Source organism: Ovis aries, chromosome 3, assembly GCF_016772045.2.
Source record: "Ovis aries strain OAR_USU_Benz2616 breed Rambouillet chromosome 3, ARS-UI_Ramb_v3.0, whole genome shotgun sequence".
Classification (NCBI taxonomy): Eukaryota; Metazoa; Chordata; class Mammalia; order Artiodactyla; family Bovidae; genus Ovis; species Ovis aries.
In genome coordinates, this window is record NC_056056.1 from 175,062,339 (window position 1) to 175,085,714 (window position 23,376).

At 44.9% G+C, this 23,376-nt stretch overlaps 1 protein-coding gene across 1 annotated transcript in view; it reads right to left on the reverse strand.

The window, feature by feature from the left end:
• Positions 1–18,364: 18,364 nt before the first annotated feature.
• The window catches only part of NUAK1 (NUAK family kinase 1), a 73,144-nt gene continuing 68,132 nt past the window's right edge, over positions 18,365–23,376 (reverse strand). The window contains exon 7 of the mRNA XM_027967685.3: positions 18,365–22,929. Coding sequence (XP_027823486.2) covers positions 21,776–22,929 — 1,154 coding nt within the window. The 3' untranslated portion in view covers positions 18,365–21,775. The remainder of the gene's footprint in view (positions 22,930–23,376) is intronic.

Consider the following 23,376-nt stretch of genomic DNA (forward strand, 5'->3'; position numbering starts at 1 on the left):
ATATCTGTGGTATGTGAACAATTTGAGGGCCAGTGCAAGACAGCCTCCCTAGAACCTTCCACAAATCTCAGAGCCCAGGACTCTGTATCAGTAAGCACTTCTCACCATTGAAAGGGAAACTTTCTTTCCCTCCCCTGGAGTAACATTTCTAGCTTCTCTGATTAATACGCACTTAAAAGACTAGGGCTCAAATCCTGGCTCTTACTGGTGAACTTTATGACAAGCCCCCACCCACTATCTAGGCCTCACTGCCGTATCTGTAAAATGAGTAAATTTAAAAAGTAAAAACTCTATGCCCTGTTGGTGGAAAGGTAAATGATTATAGACATTTCCAAAAGCAATCTATCAGCCCTGAGTTAAATTAAATGCATCTATGTCCTCCTGGGTACATATATCCCAGAGAAATTCTGGTTCACAGTAAAGGTTTATGGTAATAGACGTTGCCAGGGGAAATAAAGTTAAATGTAATGAAAGTGGCCCATGGAACATAGTGTTACAAGGAGGTGACAAATTACACGTCCCTAGAGCAGAGTGGTGGAGAAGGCAATGGCACCCCACTCCAGTACTCTTGCCTAGAAAATCCCATGGATGGAGGAGCCTGGTAGGCTGCAGTCCATGGGGTCGCGAAGAGTCGGACATGACTGAGCGACTTCACTTTGACTTTTCACTTTCATGCATTGGAGAAGGAAATGGCAACCCACTCCAGTGTTCTTGCCTAGAGAATCCCAGGGATGGGGGAGCCTGGTGAGCTGCCATCTATGGGGTCGCACAGAGTCAGACATGACTGAAGCGACTTAGCAGCAGCAGCAGCAGAGCAGAATGGATAGATTTCAAAGGGATGGTATTAATATGCAAAATAAGCGAGCAGCCAGAAACACATGAAAAGACCTACAACCTTTACTCATAATAACAAAAAAATGCCAATTAAATCCATGGTAAGATACCCTTCTCCCCCATTGTGTTGTTTAGTCACTAAGTCATGTCTGCCTCTTTTGCAACCCCATGGACTGTAGCCCGCCAGGCTCCTCTGTCCATGGGTTTTCCAGAGCAAGAGTACTGGAGTGGGTTGCCATTTTCATCTCCAAGATACCACTTTTCACCAATCAGATTACTCCAAATAGATGGGTGTGACTTCACTCTCTTGGTCACTAGGAACAGGGCATCTGTCTTCCTGTTCCACTGACCTCATCTGATGGCTTTGGCCTCAAGGTCATTTCATGATCCAATACAAATGCCAGAATGCCACAGATGCGTTTACATTACAGGCCAGATAAAGCAGGAAGTGTGAAAAACCAAAGGGAAGAAAAAACACTTTGTCCCCTCCCTTTTAAACTTTCCAGAAGCACCAAAAAACAGTATACTGTGACTACATTTCATTTGATATAACTTAGACACTTGGGCACACCTAGATATTAGGGCCCAGTAAGGGAACCCAGGAAATACCATCCTTCATTCTGGAGGATGCACCCAACTGGAAATGATGGTTTGTTAGTGAAGAGAGAGCGTCAGCAGGAGTTTGGGTAGGCAATAGCAGCGTCTGCCAAAGGAGAAGGGAAATGGGCTTTTTGAGCACAGATCATGTGCTAGGTATTTTAGCAGACTTAGCACACCTATTCATAGGTTGACCAAAAATCTTTGTTTGAATTTTTCCATAAGATCATATGGAAATTTTTGGCCAACCCAATATATGACCATAGAGCATGGGATACACTTATACTAAAAATTTATTTGCGGCTTAGCTGAAATTTGAATTGAATTGCGCATGCTGTATTTTTGTTAGTGAAAACTGGCACTCTTACACCCTCAGGTGATAAAGGCTAGCAATTAGCCAGGAAACTGTATGGTCTAGCAGCAAAGCAAGCCAACTCCAGGGTCTGAGTACAAAGGTTCAAATCCCCACAGGTGATGGGACCTTGAATAATTACTTGGTGTTTTTAGTCTCTTCCTATGCTTCACGCTCTTTGATTGTAAAATGAAGATAATAATAGGCTCTATTTCTTAGGGATAGTCGTTAGGACTGGATGAGCTATGTGAACAAAGCACTTGGACAGGGTGTGTCTAAATACATATAGGAAGTCAGTTTTGGATAAAGGACCCAGTCCACTATCTTGTCCTTCTTGCTGTCTTGTCCTCCTGTCAGCCTAACAGGCTGTGGTCCAGAGAGCATGTAAAACCATTGACTTTCTATATTTCATAGTCAGTACTATTGCTAATTAAATGATTGATCATAATAGCAGGAATTCTAATCATCTATCCTCTGTGCTTTATGAGGTATGAAAACAATCTCCCTCATACTAACTCATGCTCTCAGCCTCCATTTCCTCATCTGTAAAATAGCAGTGGTGAGAACACCTCTGGGGCTGCAGTAACTAGTGAGTGAGGTCATGTGTGTTGCGTGCTTGGCACATAGTAGGTGTTCAACAATTATGTGCTTCATTCCTGTGCTCTACTGTGTAACCCTAGGTGTGCACCAAATAGCAAGTGTTTATATATTGAACATTTGTTTCATGTATATTTGAATATTGAATGTGTATTTATATATTTATTGAATATATAGGTTGCTATTGTTCAGTTACTAAGTTGTGTCCAACTCTTTGAGACCCCATAGACTGCAGGACTCTAGGCTCCTCTGTCCTTCACAATCTTCCAGAGTTTGCTCAAATTCATGTCCATTGAGTCAGTGATGCTATCTAACCATCTCATCCTCTGCTGGCACCTTCTTCTTTTGCCTTCAATCTTTCCCAGAATCAGGGTCTTTCCCAAAGCATTGGCTCTTCACATCAGGTGGCCAAAGTATTAGAGCTTCAGCTTCAGCATCAGTCCTTTCAATGAATATTCAGGGTTGATTTCCTTTAGGATAGACTGGTTTGAATATATAGGTATATATTGATTATTTATCATAAATAAATGCCGCCATGAACCAATTCTTGTCAGTGCCACTAGTCATCCTCAAAGATAACTTATTGGGGAGTCACCCGAGGCAGTTTTGAATTGGGGTTTCCCCCTCTGGGGGTCTGAGCTTAGTTGTTTCCATTTAGCTCGGCCTTCACACCAGCATAGTGACTTAAACCTCATAATCACTGGCCAGTGCCTCTTCTGCTCCAAAAATCTTGAGTAGAAAATGGGCTGCAAACGACAGCAGGTTTTGCTGTTGTTCTTTCTGGTGCTGGCCTGGCTCAGAGCTAAGAGGATATATGGTAGAAGTAGAAAGGATGCCGTAAGGATGCTAGGTAGTACCTGCAGTGCTGAAAGCACCAGGTAGGTCCCAAGACCCAAGGAATGCTGTGACTGCTGGCTATTCCTGGGTGAGTGGGATTCTGAGGACTCCATCCCATTTCCTGGCAATGCCAGGTGGAGAAAGACAGCCAAGGGGACAGGAGAGCTGGTATCTGGTGTGAGTAGATAGGAGAGACAGAAGGGTGAGGCTTCCTCATGCAGGGGGAGTCTCACCAGGAGGGCTCAGACATCCCTTGTCTGAGTCTAACATAATCACATCTATGAAGTCCCTTTGCCATTAAGACTGGAGTCTTATAGGGGCTGTAATTCTGCCCACCACACCTTTCTCTCCTAACCTACTCTGCCAAGCCTTAAATTTTTCTCCTTGCTCATTGATCAGCTTAAGCCAGGTTTGGAAAGAAAGGAAAAAGTGGAAGCAAGTGAAGTCACTCAGTCGTGTCTGACTCTTTGCGACCCCATGAACTGTAGCCTGCCAGTCTCCTCTGTCCATGGAATTTTCCAGGCAAGAATACTGGAGTGGGTTGCCATTTCCTTCTCCAGGGGATCTTCCTGACCCCGGAATCGAACTCGGGTCTACTACATTGCAGGCAGACTACTTACCATGTAAGCCTCCAGGGAAGAGGTTTGCCTCCCTTAAACAGATTGATTGAGTTATTTCACAGACAGCACTGCATCTGTTCAAGTTGGGACTCCAAGTCTCCAGGATGACCCGGAACCCAGAACCTTCAGTCTATGGAGCTCAAAGAATAGAAATACTGCCACCAGAGCCCTTTACAAAGCGAGGAGTGCTGCAGTAAGGAAAATCTGGTCTCCAGCAGCCCGAGTAGCTAATATGGACTGATTGGAGACCAGCCAATCAGCTTCCAAGTTTTAAATTCCCTGAACCCTTTAAATTTCACCCTAGATTCTGGATCAGGGAAACAGACTTGTGAGCTTGGCCTCCTGTCTCCTTGCCAATCGACCTCCCAATACAGCTCTTCTTTTCTCAAAAGCCAGTGTCGTAATATTGGCTTCTTTGTGCATCACATAGTGAGCCCCTGCTCAGTAACACTAAGACTGTGGATCTGTCCTAGAAAATGTTTTACAAGCGCGATCCGATCTGTGCTTTAGAGAGACACCTGTGGTGGCAGTGTGCAGGAGGGACTGAGGAAAGAAGAAGGCAGTATGCAGAAGGGAGTGGGGAAGGAAGGAAGAAAGATGAGCTGGTGTGGGAGAGGATAAGGGTGAAAACCAGGACGCTGGAGGTGGGAGCAGACATGGCATGGAGGGTGATGGAGAAACCGACTGGAGACGGAGGTGGAGAGCCGGCTCTTCCTAGGTTCTGTCCTCATCTGATGCCTTCAAGCAAAGCGGGAAACTAAAGAGGAAGAAAAGCAGGTTTTCTGGGTGGGGAAAAAGTGGCTTTTATTCTAATGCGTTGCATGGGAGAGGCCTGAAAAATATCACAGTGAGCATGTATCCCCAGGTCCCAGGAGAAGGCAGAGGGACTTGAGAAAACAAAAGTTATGGCCAAAAACAGCGAAAGGAAAGGGAGGGAGGAGGGATTGGGAGGGAGTGGGAAGCACAGTCAAGGAGGGAGAATTTAGAGCGTCTCAAACATGTGAGAGTGCTGTGGAGGACTCAGATCCTGCCGGCTGGGCTCTGTCCGACATGTGACTTCAAGTTCCCATCTGCTGCCTAATCATCCACGCCAGCCACTGCTCCCAAAGCACAAGGCTCTTAGGCTTCCCAGCAAAGCTGCAGCTTGGCACCGGCCAGCTGGCCTGATTTTGCAGAGATAAAGGCTGCTTGCGGGGACTTCATGGAACTCCAGATGGCACTCTGGGACACCTGCCTGCACGCCTTATGCTTCCCAGTTCAGTTCATTTGCTCAGTCGTGTCCAAGTCTTTGCGACCCCATGGACTGCAGCACACCATTCCTCCCTGTCCGTCACCAATTCCTGAAGCTTGCTCAAACTCATGTCCACCGAGTCAGTGATGCCATCCAAGCATCTCATCCTATGTCGTCCCCTTCGCCTCCTGCCTTCAGTCTTTCCCAGCATCAGGGTCTTTTCCAATGAGTCAGTTCTGGGAAGTCAGTTATACTTCCCAGGCCCCTGAATTCTCCTCTTTTCCTGCTTCCCATCCCCAAACGGCCTACGCAGCAGCCCCTTATCTGTCTCCTTCCTCCTGCCTCTGCCCCGTGAAGCAGTGGAAAGATCATGGACTCAGGAACCCAACAGACTTAGGTTAGTACCTTCACCAGCTGTGCAGTCTCAAGCAAGCTTCTTAACCTCTCTGAGGCTCAGATTCTTCACACAGAGAAAGAAATCAGCAATACTGGTGTCAACAGGCCTGTTGAGAGTAAATTGTCTAATACAGTGCAAAGTAGAAGCCCAATCAGGGTCAATCCCCATGTCCTGCCTGACACACAGCCTGTGCATCTCTTTTCAGAAGCAGTAAAGCTACAACCACAAGCTCCAGGGCCAGAGTGACAGCAATGAGCACAAGCTTTAGAGTGAGAAGGAAGGAGTATGTAATTGTGGGCTCGTCGTCTGTCTATCCTCTCTGAGCTTTGTCTTCCTCGTCCAGGAAATAGAGGCAGTAATAGCTCATGCCTATGCTGAGGATCTACCATGTGTCCCTCCAGAAGTACTCCCCACCTTTTGCCATGTGCTCTGAGCCCTTAGAAGGTGTTGATCACATCAGAAGATGTCCCTGCCCTGTGGGTCCCATTGAAGTTCAGCTGAGGGCGGGGTCGGGGGGAGGGGTAGCTACTGGCAGATCAGAGGAAGGGAGAAGAGTGCTGGCTCGGTCAGTGCCAAGCTCCCTCCCTTCAGGGTCACTGTGGAGCAGTATGGTGCCCAGGTCGCCAGTCCCAGGGGAAGATTCTAGACACTTCTACCCCCACTGCATCTTGTTACCAGAGTCTTCGAGAACACAGTGCAGTCAAATACGGGATGGAGCAAAGCTTTACTTTCACAGAGAAGAGATGGGACAAGGTCAGCTCCCAACAGTGGGTGTGGGTCCCCCCTGGCCATCAGGTCTCTCTCAGTGGTGGATTCAGGGCAATTGGCCTATGTGGACTCCTCTGTGCCACCGTGGGAGGAACCTGTTCCCTTCCCGAGGACAGGTCCAACAGTGCTGCTGGCCAGGTGCCATGTGACACACACGCTTTAGAAAAAGCACCCATCGCACCTGAAGCAGGGAAAGATAATCCCACACAGAGTGGGAGGCCCAGCGCAGGTGGGGTGGGCCCTTTCTCATGAAGGAAGCCATCATTAGGCAGCTGAGCGGAGGTTGAAAGACGGCCGGCCGGAGACCAACTTTCCCAACAGTCCCCCCAGCTGCTGCTTCCCTTGATGACAGCTCCTGTCCTTCCAGAGTTCAGCATCTGCCCCCTTCATCACACAGACCTCACTACCCTTGGGGGCTTCAGAAATTGTCCTTTAATTAAAATATCATCCTGTTTCATGCCAGGACCCTGCCTAAAGCTGATAAGGGATGAATTGATTAAAAGATGCCAAGGGCTTAAAAAATTTTCTGGTATAAACACTAAATGTCAGCTCTTAGGTTACTTCATAGGGATTTTGTGAAAATTTAATGAGATTATTTTTGTAAAGTGCTTGGTAATGTGTCTGACACAGAGGAAGTCCCCAGCTAATGGCAGTACTAGGAAAGTATTTATTCTTCCTGCTTTGACAAAAGGGAGGGAACTACTTTCCTACCTAACAGAGGGAATAGCAAGAATGTTTTATCCTTCTCTTCACCCCTCTTTCCTATGGGACAGAGTGATCAGCTAGTGAGAACAGAAGAAGGGCACAGAGCAAGGTCATCTAAGGACACTTTGGGTCACTCTCTTGCTCAGCATCCACCCACAGAAGCCTCGGGTTCTTCCCTTGGTCCCAGGTGAGGCATCCTGTGTGGAGGAAGCTATGTTCAGCAGTTTCTCTGCCTCTCACTGCTTCATGTTCACCTGAAGAGAAGATGCAAAAAGGCTCCATATGGTCTAAGGGCTAAGCTGTAGTCTCTAATTTTGCTTGATCATCAATATAGCTAATGATAAAGCTAATACCTGGGGCAGTTTTCAGAAAAAGTGAAATTGTTACCCTATCTTAAACTAGAAGTTGATTTGGTATCATCATCACCATCATCATTATTATAGTTGTTATTCTACTAAAAAATAACTTGCAAACAAAAGAGAAGCAGCATCCATTGCTTGGCTTTTTGAGGAAATATGTCATATGAACCTATTTTGCAAAACTTGTCAAATCTTAGTCTTCCTCTAAAGTATACACCAAGTTCTTAGGGCCAAAGATGCTATAAGTTCAAACTTAACCTTCCCTAATATGGTAAACACTGTGGATATTTGTCATCCACCTAGCTGCCTAACATCTCTGGACTCTCACCCTTTGTCCAAAGAAGTTCTCATCTTACGAGGCTTAGTGCAAGGTAGAGGTTATTATAGAAACCAGATAGTCACATCCCTTGCTGCTAGGGTACAGGCATGTGACCCAGTTCCCATGAGTCAGACAAACCCATGCCCAGTTTTGACCCACAGGCAGATCCTACATGGAGTCTATATTCTGGAAATGGAGGTGGCTGCTATCTCCAATTTTCAGTGGCATCTGTGACAAATATTTTATCATTAGTGTCCTGTCCCCAGCATCACCTTGTCAGATGTCAGCAGAGCAAGGGGCAATGTCTGGAACTGGCTGGGGAATCTCTACCTAATAAAATCTACAGCAGAACTATTTCTATACCTGCAGTCTTAACGTCTGGCCGTCCCAAAGGTTCTATGTTTACAAAATAGCCTTTAATAATTTCCATTTCTACATAAAAGACCCAGAACTTGATTCTAATGTTTGAAGCTAAGAACTCTGACTGATACAGCCATTGAAATGACTGCCTCTTGGACCATGAACAACGTGAGGGCAGAGGCCAAGTCTGTCTTGATCACCACTGTACCACTAAGAGTTCTCTTCGGCTTTTTCTTCCAGATTATGCTCAGAAACTGTATCAGACAAGAATTCTCTGGTCGCAAGTGACAGAAATCCAAATCAAATTAATTAAGCCTGCCCCCAAAGAGACTAACTCTTATAACTGAAGCCTTGGGTTACTGTTGTCTTTGTGCTCAGTCGTGTCCAGCTCTTTGTGACCCCATGGACTGCAGCCCGCCAGGTTCCTCTTTCCATGGAATTTTTCAGGCAAGATACTGGAGTGGGTTACCGTTCCCTCCTCCAGGGGATCTTCCTGACGCAGGGATTCAACCCAAGTCTCCTGTGTCTCCTGCATCGGCAGGTGGATTCTTTACTACTAGCACCACCTGCGAAGCCCACTGTTTGCTTTAGGGACAGCCGAACCCAGGAGTTCAAGCAATGCTGCAGCACACATTTCGTTCACTTTCTTGGTTCCTTTTTTATCTCACTTGCCTTCATTCTCAGGTCATCTTTCTTATCACTTGATTATAAAACTGCCACCCTACGTATCTCTAGGTTTACCTCATTCTTACCATAATTCCAGAAAGAAAAGGAAAAAACACAAACCCCTTTCTCCCAATATTCACACCTGATTACCCAAATGACACTGACTGACCTTGTTTGGGTTTTGGAGTAAATCTGGGACCCATCATTGGGTCCAGGAGAAGGAGAATTCCGACTCATTAGAGTGGGTAAAGCACTCACTTGTGCAGTGTAGAAGGTAATTACAGCTGGTGGTGCCTCACAGGAGTCACGTTGCTTTAGGAGGGACTATTCCCCAAAGGGAAGTGACAGAGAACATGCAGAAATGACAAAAGGGGCAGATTTCCACCTGGAAACCATAAGTGGCACAGAGTTGATAGTCAATAAAAGCCAGTGGAAAGGAAACAAAAAGTCTCCTAAAACCAGTATATTTTTCTCTCTCTCCTATCTCACTGGCCCATACATTCACATACAAGGAAGTGGATTCAAACAGTCCTGGGATCCTTGGAAAGTGGAGGAAGATCACCCCACTATTACTTAGGCAACAAAGCTGAAGTCTCTTGTTACATCAGGTGGAAAAGACAAACCATGAACTGAAGCATAAACTTCCTAATTGTGAGGCCCATAACTGGCAGACAGTGAATACCTCATCATTCTCAAATAGATCATAAGCTTCAGGAAGCCTTCAGTAAATTATGTTGACATGAATAAAGTTGATAAGGTGTGGGCTATGTTTGAGGTAGTAGAGACTGAAAAGAGAAAAGAAAAAAGTCTGGGTTTCTAATATCCCTTTGCATCTCACTCATTTCCAGATACTGACATTGAACCACCACAACGAGCCAAGTATCATATTCCCAAAATATCTGCCAGACATTCTTGCCATTTCAGCCTTATTGAATTACAATGTGGTGCAGCCTTAGAAATATAAATCATGGAGAAGCAGGAAATGCATTTATTTCATTAACCCATGTAGCCTTCATTTAAGGCCTGCTTAAGCCTCTCTTAGGAACAGCTCTGCAACCTCACCCTGCAAATACATTACATTTTGCTTTCCAGCTGTGGCAGACCTAGTGATAGACCATCATTTAAGTCCTGCCTCTCCTCAAAAGTCCTTTCTTTCCAATGCAGTTGCCCAGATGGAGTGCAGAGCTTTAAGATGAGAACATCTTTGTATGTTTTTGTTTGTCATTTCTTTGTCTCCTGGGCAGTTGTTGGCCAGACTTGCTTTTCGCTTCCATTCCAATCAACCAGCCACATAGGGGAAGAACTCATTCCTAAGTTTGGCAACAAACATCTGGATGACATGCAAGAGCCCTGATGACCTTTGGCACAGAGCTTGGTGCTCTGCGGAGGGGCTGCATAAGCAAGATGTTCAATTGATTGCACGAGTAATGAAGATGGATGATTCGGTTACAGCAAGCAACTTTGCATGCTTAGATGACAGAGCAGATTTTAGGATTGGAGTCTCTGGAGTTACATGGCCTGAGTTCAGATTCAGGCCGTGCACTTACCAGCTGAATGACTTGAGTCCATGACTTCCCTTCTCCAAGCATCCATTTTCTCAGTGGGATTAATGCTTACCTCCAGGGCCTGTTGAGAGGCAGCTTCAAGGAAAAAGATAGTATGGAGGGAACCTGGAACCCAGGGGTCTCCAACCTCTAAGATCTAATGCCTGATCATCTAAGGTAGAGCCGATGTAATGATAACAGAAATAAAGTGCACAATAAACGAAATGTGTTTGAATCATCCTGAAACCATCCCCCACTCCTTCCAATCCATGGGAAAATTATCTTCTATGAAACTAGTCCCTGGTACCAAAATGTTGGGTACTGTTGCTGTAACCTATAAAAGTTACTTGCTTTGTTATTGTGACACCCAGACCAAAAAAGGCAAGAAACATATGCTTGCCTCAAGGGGCTCAGCTTGAGGCAAATTTCAGAGTGTATCCTTGCCACCTTTCCTGTGAGAATTTCTTTGTTTTTTCATCCAGTCCCATTTCCCAAGGAGCCATGTTGGTCTGCATTCTTATTCTCAGTTAGCCCTTAATACATTTCTCCTGAAGCACTGATGGCTGGCTCGTGTTCAGTGGCTTGATATGTGATTCCTCCTGGGGGTTATGGTGCTTAATCAGAAGGAGACCCTAACTTCTCTCCTAACCACTAGAGACCTCACCAGAGTCCAGGGAGATATTCTGAAAATGTCATCATCTGGGTGTTTCCCACATGATCACATTAAAGTTTTGGGAGAATGAATAAGGAGAGGAAGAAGAAAGCAAAAGAGAACCTGAGGGGAGTTACTTCTTGTCCCCCAGCATGAGGAAAAGCCCAGTGTCTGAACTGTGGTAGTTATTCCATAATCTTGAATGGATAAATAATGATAGAGTGAATGAATGAGCAAATTAAGTGAAGAGCCACCCCGCATATTCTCCAGTCACAAGTGAAAATAATAAATGAAAGCTCACTTTGGCAGGGCACCTATGAGAAGTAGCCAACTACAACGGCAAGCTCCTGGACTAATCCTCTTTACTGGAATTACCAGTAAGCAGAATAATCAACGTGCCTTTCACGGACAGGATTTTTACCTGCCTGCTTTCTGGAGTGTGTTTTTAAAAAGAGGATGGGAATGGTGAAGAGGAACATGATCTTAGTAACAGTGAAAGCCACAGGCTCTAAGTTCTGTCATATCTGAGTCTAAGATTCAGTTCTGCCATGAATTATTTCTATGTTTGGACAAATGACTAAACTTCAACTTCTATCTGTGAAGGAGAAACTCCTGTGGGATACACCTTGCCCCACTCTTTTTTGTTTTGTTTACATTTTTTTCTTTTACAAAAAAAACCCCTGCAAGACAGAGCAAATATATTAAACAGTTGTTTGCAGACATTAGACGATAAGCAACCTAGGACTATAACCACCAATAGGAAGGAAAAAATGAGGTAAGAATTTAACCAGAGGGCAATCACCAGGAGAGGAACACCTGGTGAGAATCACCAGGAAGGGGAACCCAAACAGAGAAAGTGACAGTACTCAGGAAGCCCATGAAGACTAAGGCAACTAGATTTGGGGATGCAGAGTGCTGGAGAGGAGGGCACTATGCAAAGAAAGATCTTCAGAAATCTGCACAGGGACACTTTGAGTCTTTAAATACTAATCTGCTAATGTGTAGGGGGAAAGTGAGCAAAGAAAAATAACATGAAAAAGAACTTTCTCGGGAGCAGCAAACCAAACAACTTCTGAGCTCACCCAGGCTGGAAATAACTCAAATTCCCACCAGCCAGAGTACAGAGACATTGATGAATTCATGTAAGTAGCCAAAAGTACTTTTAGAGATGAAAGTAACAATATCTGAAAATCACACATCTGAAAATTTCACTAGATGAAATTAATAGCAGATTAAATGCTATCAAAGAAAAGTGAACTTGAAGACATACTCCCCCTCCCCCTGCAAAAAAAAAAAAAAATCCAAAACAAAGCACAGAAAGACTAAAAAATAGGCCAAAAACACCTCATTGTTAGAAAGAATAAAATGTGTGAACAATACCAAGCAGTATAACATATGTAACTGGAGTTCTGGAAAGAGAATAAATATAAAGAGTATCTGAATATATAATGGCAATTTTAAAATTGAAATTTTAGCAAAAACAATAAACTTATAAATGTAAGTAGCTCAATGAACCCAAAGGATAAACACAAAGAAAAGCATACCAAGAGAAATCACAATCAAATTGCTTAAGAAAAGGTGATAACTAGAAAATACGAAATGTTGTTCAGAAAAAAAAGACATGCTAGACATGCTAGACACAGAGAACAAAGAGGAAAATGTTCACAGACTTCTCATCAGAAACTATGGACACGAGAAGACAGAGGCATATCTTTAAAGAACAAAAAATAAAAACTGTCACCTAAAATGTTATAACTGGAGAATATCTTTCCAAACTAAAGTTGAAGATTTTTTTTTCAGACAAAAGCTCAGAGAAGTTGTTACCAGCTAATCATTACTAGAAGAAATATTAATGAAAGTTTCTCATAAGAAGGAAAATGATACCAGAAAGAGAAACTTAGCTCGCAACAAAGTAGTAAAAAATACAGCAAACGTGAAATCAGGAGTAAACGTAAATTATATGGTCTGATTTTAATTAAGATAATTCAATTTTAAACATAATATCAAGATAATTTAAAACAAACAGTAATGTACTGTGAGGTTTCAAACATGTAAAAGTAAAATGTGTAAAAACAGTAGGGGACGTGAAAGCTTTTATGTTATATCAAGTGGCATAATATTATTTGAAGGTAGACTGTGATTAAAGTTGGATGCAGTGAATTGTAGAGCCATCAGTTTACCAAAAAAAGATCTGTCCTCACTCTGATATATAGTTGCGAAGATCTGGGGGATTTCTAGCCATCCTTGGGCCACCTCTTTGCAAGTTTCAGGAAAATAATCTCTCCATATATTCCATGTGGACTTCTGTGGCTTGGGATGACACAGCCGTCTACCTCCTTGGTATCATCTCCAGTCATTTTCCTAATACTTCCTCTGCTCCAGTTACCCCGGTCCTTGTTTTTTCTTGAGTTCCTCAAATGTACTCCTTACTCAAGGCCTTTGCACTTGATGCTTCCTCTGGCTGAATACTTTCTCAGGACACAGCTGCAGGGCTTACTGCGTAACTGTCACCTAATCAATAAAGCTTTCTCTGACAACTATACCAAAAATACTGTTGCTCATCCCATCCCCATCTCCTTGTCCTGCTTTATTTCTTCCATTGACTCATCATCATCTGTCATATTGTGTGTTTGTTTGTTTGTTGCCTGTCTCCTCCGACCCACCACGATTCTGGATCCCAAAAGGACTGGGCATGTGATTATGAGTTGTTTCTCTCAAAGGGGAAGCATTTTTCCCCAAGTGTCTTAGTTCATCATCATGATGCCCCATATGGTGTTTATGAGAAGTCAGCCTAAAGCAGCACCCACTACCTGGGACCATCTGTATTTCATAGGGATTAAAGCCACAGCCATGGCCTCTTTGGAGCTAACCAGCAGGCTTGGTTCAGAGGTCCACATCTGGCTTTCTGCTTTGCATGCATCTTTTGTCTGGTCTCCAAAGTCTGATGGCTGATGCTTCTGGAATGCCCTAGGCACTGCTGAATCAGATGTTTTTTAGCTTCAGTGATTCACAAATTCCAATTTGCAGGACTTTCTCAGGGTGGCCATTTTGGGGAGCTTCTTTTCTCCATTGCCTCTTAAATGAATTGTTTCCACCCTGAGTTTCACCTAACCGCAAGGAGTTCCTCTGGATGTCCAACTGGAACCATGCCTGTACAATGGCCCTGCTCTAGGCTTTGAAGACATGGTAATACTCTGCGTCTTGTGTGATTGAAGTTGCTGTTGCCATGCATGACCCCAAGCAGTGCAGCCCAGACTGACATCCTGTGTTTCCATATGTTTCCAAGAAGTTGCTTTGTGCTCTCAGTTCTCTAGGAGCAGGGTTGTGTTAGGCACACTAGCACAAGAAAGAATGTGTGGAGCTCTCTTTGGGGGCACATGTGATTTCATAGCTTTGGACAGAAGGGACCTGGCCACTGAAGGCCTATGTCCTGTCTACTGAGTTCTAAGGCCCAGCAGGTTCTCAGGATGGAAAAGACTCACTGTTTATCCCATGCTGCTCTAGCATAAACAACTCTGAGTCAACTATGTTAACTCCATCTACTGATATCAGGTCTCCTAGAATCTGATACCAGTGGGGTGTTGGGGGACTATTGCTCTCCTATCTGTGTTTGTTGGGAAAATGCACAGACTTGGGCCAGCATCTTCATTTCTGATGGTATCTACTTAGCTTCTGCAGGAAAATGCCATTTCCATAAACAGGAGTGGTGACAGGGGCATGTGATCAAGGAGCCTGACTTGAAGGATCATCCCAGGTGCACAACAGAGCAATTAAAGTCTTGGACTCAGAAGCTGGTCAGTCTGGTTTGTATTTGAACCCAGCTCCACATTTAACCACTGGATGACCTGGACAAGCTACTGTATGTTTCCAAGACTGCTTCCCTATCTTTGAAGTGTTAGTTGTTCGGTTATGTCCAACTCTCTGAGATCCCATGGACTGTAGCCCACCAGGCTCCTCTGTCGATGGAATTCTCCAGGCAAGAATACTGGAGTGGGTAAGACATTCACTTCTCCAGGGGATCTTTCTGGTCCAGGGATCAAACCCGGGTCTCCTGCATTACAAGCAGATTCTTTACTCTCAGCCACCAAGGTAGCCCTTCATCTTTAAAAACCAGAGATAAGGAAACACAAGGAACATTAAAGGTGAAGCATTAAAGGGAAGACTCAATGCCTGCAGCTCAGTAGGTACCTGATTGCTATTAACAATACTGATTTTTGTTTATGCTGCCCGCTCACCCATGGTAAACAGGTGGAAGTTATGACAGAGCCATTGTTATGGGTCCATCTGATTTTATTTTACTTTTCACTTTAAGTACTATAAACTTGAAGACTGTGCAGGAAGTTAGCTTGGGGTCAGGTGACTGATCTCTAATGATGAACACCACATCCAGTCCTGATCATTAAGAAGTCCTGACTTGTGCTCTCTCTTGCCCTCATTGGAATAGATAGAAAAGAAGGACCCCAAGATGACAGAACCACAGGATGAAAGAAGCTCATATCCTGGAGTGCCCGCGTGGAGATGGCATGCTAGGAAGAGCTGCCCAAGTTATATTGCACTTGGTGGGACTAAGGGCCACTGAATTACCCACATTTCAGGGTTGGTTACTTTAATATAACATAGCCCATCCAGACTTATTAAAAAATGAAAACTAGCGCAGGGCGTGGACAGAAGAGCCAGTTGGTCAAGATAGAGTTGCTATTCCCAGTCAGGTAGGGACAGGAAGTGTAAATTTTTTATCAGTAAGAAAATACTGTCAGTTTTAAAGGAAAATGGATTGCTAATTTTCTACACAATTCCTTACTGGAACCACACAGTTGTGATAGAATGGGGCATGTTTTATGATATGAAAACTTTAGTCTGCATTTTTCTGGTCTTTATAAAACATCACTGCTCCGCTTCCATGCCCCAAACTTCACATGGTTCTGTGGATTTTAAAAAAAAAACCCTCTCCATAAATGTCAATACATTGGCAGCGAATTTCTGCAGTGGAAACATATTCTCCTTGAAAATTGCATGTCCTGGCATATGTCTCGTCTGGGGACCACCTGTCAGAGGAAGCAGCCATTTGTAATTAAGGATACACAGAATCATAAATGATCACAGCCAGTTCACATTAGAACGTGGCCACATATGTTTAGCAAAACACCAGACTTCCTGGATCATGACTGTGCTATACAAATGGACCTGAATTTAACCCTATAAAGCTCTGTTTAAAGACACCAAGGCCTTTGCATACATTGTTCCCTCTGCCTGGAATGATCAGTCTTCATTTAGTTAGTTCTTCATCTTCAGACCTCTCCCCAAGAGTCATCTCTTCAGGGATGCTCTCCCTGCCTACTCTTTCTACAAGAGGTAGCCCTCCCTTAATTCTCTGATTCTGGGCCCTGTCCATTTAATTTATAGCTCTTATTACAATCTAATTTGGGGTGGTGTTTGTGTGCGGGGGGGGGAGGGGTTGTTTGTTTACTATCCATTTTTGGTGTTTGTTATTTACTATCCATTTTTCCCACTAGACCTAAGTAACCATGATATCCACCCTATCTAAAATTCCAAATATATGAACTACTAAAGCCCCTGTAGTATTTAAACCAGTTTCAACTGAATTTTCTGATGTTATACCTGATTTTACAGCTAAAAATCTTCCTAAAAATATATATATCTCCTTTCTATATTATTACCTTTCCTGATTTCGTTTATAAATTAAAAATCTTCTGTGTCAGATTCTGTATTAAGTGATTTATTTCATTTAGTCTTTACAATAACTCTGAAAGTTAGGATCGTTTAATGCTATTTTATAGATGAGGAAATTAATGTCCAAAAGTTGCAACTAATACGGGTCACTTTTTGTGAGGTTTACATCCCTTCTTTTTGGACAGTGGCCCTCCCCAGCTCTGTGATTCTGAAGGAGCTGTCACTCAAGTATACCACAAAGGTGGACACATGATCCAGGCTAGAGCAGTCAGAGCATCTCTCCACGTGGACTCTGTGATTGGGTCAGAGTGAGACATGTGACCCCAGAAAGCCAATCACGGTCCCTTCTTGGCACATAAAAGCTAGTATATTAAACATCTCTCTTGACTCTAGGATCAAACACTAAGAGGACTACATAACTCTGTGACTACCTGGAGCTCTCTTGCTGCCATGCAGAGAGAACCTGCCCCAAAATAAAGCTTACATCCGGCAACAGTGAGTAGAAAAGAGACCGAGGAATCACTTGAACTCCTGGATCAGCTGTGCCTGAGACATACATCTTGGACCTCTCAGTTGCGTGAAGCAGTAAATATGTCTTGTTAGGTAACAGGGTCTGCATGTGTGCATGCTAAGTCGCTTCAATTGTGTCTGACTCTTCCCAACCCTATGGACTGTAGCCCACCAGGCTCGTTCTATCCATGGGAGTCTCCAGGCAGGAATACTGGAGTGGGTTGCCATATCCTCCTCGAGGGGATCTTCCTGACTCTGGAATCGAACCAAAGTTGCTTATGACTCCTGTATTGCAGGCAGATTCTCCACTGCTGAGCTACCTGGGAAGCCCTGACATGGTCTAAATTGGGTTTATACCACTTGCCACTGAATGGGATGAAGCAAGCACCCATGTAGAAGCTCAATAAATAATAATTCTCTTGATTTTCCTGAAAGTTACCACTTTACATTAACCTCACATAACCTCAATGACATAGCTGACAATATGTTAGCTGTGGCAATCCAGCCAGCTGTTTTCTGTAGAAGCTCAATAAATAGTAATTCTCTTGATTTTCCTGAAAGTTACCACTTTACATTAACCTCACATAACCTCAGTGACATAGCTGACAATATGTTAGCTGTGGCAATCCAGCCAGCTCTGTTTTCTGGCTACCCCTTACATGTCACATTTGATTCAGCCTCTACAACAGGGTTTCCCAGGTGGCACAGTGGTAAAGAATCCACCTGCCAATGCAGAAGACACGAATTCAACCCCTGGGTCAGGAAGATCCTCTGAAGAAGGAAATGGTAACCCAGTCCAGTATTCTTGCTTGGGAAATTCCATGGACAGAAGGAGCCTGGAGGTCTACAGTACACAGGGTCACAAAAGAGTCCAACACTTCTTTGCAACTAGACAACACCTGCCCAGATGAAGAGAACCCTGGCAGGGGGCAGGCAGAGGAGGCTGACATGGGAAGCAAGTGTGGCTGAGTTAACCTTTGATGCTATCTCTAGTACAGGTTGCAGGAACCTGGTCAACTCTTTGGAAACTAGAACTGAGAACATGTGAATTTGTAAGCTATCAGGTAAGCCAAGGTGGGTCATTAAAACCTGGGAGGAGAAAGTAAGGCTATGGAAACAGAATAATAAAATCGGACTGTGAGAAGGCGCAGAAAAGAGGGCCTGGATCCTACTTTTTCAATTCCTGGTTCCAACTGCACTGCCAGCTACATTTCCTCTTCTGAGAACTTTGACCCTTTTGTGCTTAAGCTAATGGGTGGGTTTCTGTTACTTAATACCCAATCTATCTCTTAACTAAGAGAAAAACAACCAAATAAAGATGCAAGTTTCCAGTTCAGTTCATGGCAATTTATTTAATTTAAAAATAAAAACAAACAAAAACAAAATCAGTTTCCAATGAAAATACAAACACTTTGGGTGGTTATCCAGCTTTTTTTTTAATCCCCTATAGGTTGCCCTGGGCTCAAACCAATCAAATGAATGAAAACCAATTTTGACTGGAGCCATAAAGCATGTTGCACCAATTAAATTACACCAATATATTATTATAATACCTTTGAAATGCCTTTCAGACCAATAAATAAAAAAAGACAAATTCAAATAAAAAAGTCAACTTTTTATTACCAAAAAAAAAAAAATAGAAATTAAATAAAAGTCACAACATGGATTAAAAAAAAATGTGCAGTCAAGTTTCTCTTTTTTTTTTCTTCTAGGAATGATACCATGCCAGTAAATCCCTACAGAACATTTCCAGTTTGGCAATAAGCAGTCAGTCAGTCATTCACATTTGTACTCAAGACAACAGGCTTGGCCAACACTCACCTGAGTTTCACCCCAAAAGGTACTATTTGCCATCTGCAGAAGCAGCACCTTATAACAGGGATGGAAATTCAGAGAGCACTTGGCATTTTCATTTCACCTGAGGTCTTGAAGCACTTCCTGAAAACTGATCATGCCTTGAAATTTACCTGTAAAAAGAAGTATTAACTCTACTCCTTTGGCAGATGTGTAAACTAAGACACTGAAAGGCCCACAGAGGCAAGGAAAGGACCAGGAGAGCTGACTTCGAACCTCCTGCTTGGTCCACCAGGTCATCAAAGTGTCTCTCACTTGTAATTCCATGGAAATAAATCAAGCATGATTTCCTTGGCTGGAAGGGATGAGAGGACTTACTTAAGAAGGAAGGGAGCTGCTTTGTGGTCTTTTCCCTCTATTCCAAGTTTTTTCTTTCTTTTTTTGAAAGGACAGAGTCAACATCATATCCAGAATCAGAGGATGTTAGCAGAATGTCAGAACTAGGCAGGGACTTGAGAGACCAGCTAATCCAGTCCTCGCTGAAGAGAAAACTCAGCCCCTGAAATACTGCAGGTGCCTAAGATCACCAGCAGACTAGGACTCAATGCAGTCTCTGCCTCTGAATGGAGAACTGTCTTTGCCACAATCCACTGTCTGGGTCTACTGAGAAAGAGAAAATAAATGTTTTCTCTTTTGGAGGCTAGGGATAGAATGACTTTCCTTAATAGTGTCACTTTTACTTAAAGATTATAAGGATGGAAAATACCAAACAGACACAATCACTTGGGCAAAAGGAAACTACATCAACCAGTAGGTAGATGTTATACCTAAGTCACACTGACAGCTACCAACTAGACAGGCTGCCATGCATGAGGGACCAGCAATGTGGCAGTATAGGCTGTCCAGAAAAGGTTGCATAAAGTGATACAAGGAAGAAGGAGCTTTAGAGGTTGGAGAATGCCAACCGCGCACCCACATACCCCACATACAATTTGCTAGCTATAGGCTTTTTTCCCTTTGAACCTATACTGGAGCTCAGGAAGAAGGTGGAATTGAATGAAAGGAAACCCACAAAGCTTCCCATATTACACTACTCAGCTCAACCCGAAGGGATGCACAAGCTAAAACCCCAGAGCTGGTGACAAGGAGAGAACTGGAGCCATCTCCTTTGGCAAAGGGCAGTTTCATTCTAATCAATGTTCTTAGTGTCTGAAGGTAAATTCCTTCTCATCTCCCACGTTGGTTTTCCCCCAAACACCCCCCAAGACTAGTTCTCCTTAAATATCCAGGTGGCTTTCAGAAGTTGGCCATCTTGAAACAAGAGTTTCAATTAGCTGGGGCCAGTAGAATCTGAGGTCCTCCCAAACTCCCAAATATGACCATCAATCCCAAACTCAGTATCTGAAGATGTCCCATTGTGGGAGTGATGTCTTCTCACTTGCAATCTGGGTGTCCAGAAGTTACATAAGTGAGTTATGTGACTTTTCAAGATAAGAGTCCTGTCACACCTCTTGTCTGCCTCCTCCAGAACCATCAGGAAGACGTCCAGGGAAATGTTCCCTCTTCCACTTTCTTCCTCCCAACCCCCTCTGCTCTTTCAGCAGCTTATTCACTTGAGTGGCTGAAACCTTTCCCTCAAAGTCTAGGAGTTCAAACCCATGACACAGAATACCTAGATTTGAGGGGGAAAACACCTTCTGCCTGACTTGACTTTCCTCCTTCAAATATCCCACCTACACACTAACTCCCAGAAGCAAACTCGCCTACCTCTGAGGATTCTCCACTGAGTGGATGAGGAAACTGTTTACTGTGAGTAAATGGGGTAAATAGTTGATTCAGTTACTCCTTTGGAGACCGTAGTACAGTATCACATCCAATTCAAAACATTCACACAGGTGAGAATCCAGAAGGCAGCATTCCAGTTAATATTGAGACATTAAAGAAATTGACAAGTTGCCCCCTTGCTGGTATGGATCAATTTCCATTCATTTAGAAAGATCACAGAGGGTCTCGAGCACTGTCCTACACCATAGTTTTGACCTCTGACACCACCAGCTTTCCCCCTGCCCACCCTTGGAAGGTTGTGCTGAAGAGCCAGGCAGACACTAGGAAAGAAGAGGCAGACCACAAGAAGCCAAACAATCACCATGGGCTGGCTCTAAGTCCTTAGCAGTGTCCAGAGCATTCCTTCTCTGACCAAGGCCCTGTCTTCCATTCAAGGTAGAGTAGCAAATTAACAAATGCCCCACAGTGGCATAAAAGAGACGACATAGATCCCATGGGATCTACACTAACACTCCCAGGGCTTAGCCAGGTCAAGGATGACAACGACAAGGCATGAGTGCTACTGTACCCCTTCCCATCCCCATGACAGCCATTACTAATCAATCACAGCATTCCTTCCCACGGGGCTACTCAAACCAACGCACCCAGCAGCCCTTATCAATCAATCACTGATTCAAGCTCAGATAACTAAAATCGACATGTGCACCCTATGCAGTCAGACCAAGCCTGCTAATAACATGAGAAAGAGCAAGCTCTGAGTGATTTTGCAACAGATGGCTATAGTCTGTTCTGCCCTCCTCCAGAAGCATGTGGATGACTTCTAGAGAAATGCTTCCCTCTCCCATATGCTCCCTCCCTATCCTGGAAGTGCTGGCCAACACCACCTCCCTTGGACAGCTGGTCCCCTAGGAGATGCCATAAAGCAAAATGCCAATTAGGATCCCAATTCTAACTGGCAGTCAGCAGGACTGGCCAACTGCCCACCTCTCCCACATAGGCACTGACTCAGCTTTCAAATTTGGCCAAAGCCAAACAGCACCAATCCCTTTCTCAGTCTATTGTCATGGCCAGCAAAGAGGTAACCAGCTCCAAAGCCCAGTCATCATTCCTACTCCTCTCCCTCGTACCCACCCCACCCCACCCCTGCACCCCGGGAGCTAGTTGAGCTTGTTGCAGATCTCCAGAGCCTTCTTGTAGACCTGAGTGACATCATCCATGTCCGTGAGGAGGGAGAAGCTGCTGTCTGCCAGCCGGTTCCGGTACCGCTTCAGGTACTGGGGCCGGGGCCGGTTCTGGAGCCCCTCAAAGTCCTGGATCTGGAGGAAATTCTCAGCAGAGACACAGCTGCGGATGCGCTGGCGGGTGGGGCGGTTCTCCTGCAAGTCGAGCAAGTCGAAGGAGTCGCTGGACAGGACGCTATCATCGCTGATGACGCTGGAAGGCCGGCTGTAGCTCCGGGAGAGGCCCTCGGTGGGGACGCCTGGTTCTAGCAAGGATTCCAGTGTGGGCATTTCGGGGCTGGCCAGGGCTGGGTCCGTGGTGCCTGCTGAGTACTTGCTGCTGTGCTTCAAGATGCCCTTTCTGCGACAGGAGAGGCTGTGGGATGGCACCCTGGCAGGGTCCGGGGGGCTGGGGGAGGGGATGCTGCTGCCCAGCCCATCATTACCGTCCAGCAGCTCTGAAGACTCGCTGCGCTCCGGGGACGAATAGTAACCCGATTCTCTCTGTTGGGTCTTTTTCAGGATGCCTTTCTTGGGCATCGTGACCGACTGTTTGGGGCTGAGTTTACCTGGCACTTCGGCCTCAGGGGGGCTTGGCAGGGGCACGGCAGTCCGGCACAAGTCCTGTTCCAGCTTGAAAGTGGGCGGTAAGGCCGGGCTGACGACACCCTCGATGAAGCCAGTGCTATGAGAGCGATGCTCGCTGTTGCTCCGCTTCTTCAGGATCCCTTTGGGCCGCTTGGAGCTCAGCTTGGATGGGCTCTCGGGCACCGAGTCCTGGCCAGACTGAGGGAAGTCGTTCTCTTTCTTGGACTTCTTCAGCGACCGCTGACGCTCCAGCACGACCTCGGGGGCCCCAGGTTTGGCCAAGCCTTTTATTTTGGCTTCGGCTTCAGCCTGCAGCCCCGTGGAACGGTGGTGCCAGTCAATAATGCGGGCCAAGAGTGGGGACTCAGAGCTGTGAAGGGCATCACAGTCACAGACACTGCTCTTGTAGCCCCAGTTCACCCACCAGTGGTTGGCGATGTCCTCGATGGTGGCCCGGCGGTCGGGATTCACCATCAGCATCCACCGAATGAGGCCTCGAGCATCTACGGGACAAGAAGCAAAAGGAACAATACATTTTTTTGTTTATTTTTGGCCATGCCCTGCATGGCATGCGGGACCTTAGTTACTGGACCAGGGATCAAACCCATGCCCCTTGCCATGGAAGTGCAGAGCCCTAACCTCTGGATCACCAGAGAATTCTAGGAGCAATACATTTATGGGGGCTTTGGGCTTTGCCACAGGGCTGACACTCCAGGAGACACTCATTTGAGGAAAATCCAGAGGAAGCCCTAGTTCAGCCACACTGTGGAGCGGGAAGCTGTAGCCTTCCAGACTGGACATCAGAAAGCACCAGCCAGACTCAGAGCCACAGGCCAGGGGGCCGTCACAGCCTGGCATGCTTCTTCACACAGGTAACGCAATGTCGAATTGCTGAGCTTTCCATCAACTCAGATCTTTATAAAATGGGGAAGATTCTTCCCCAGGTAACC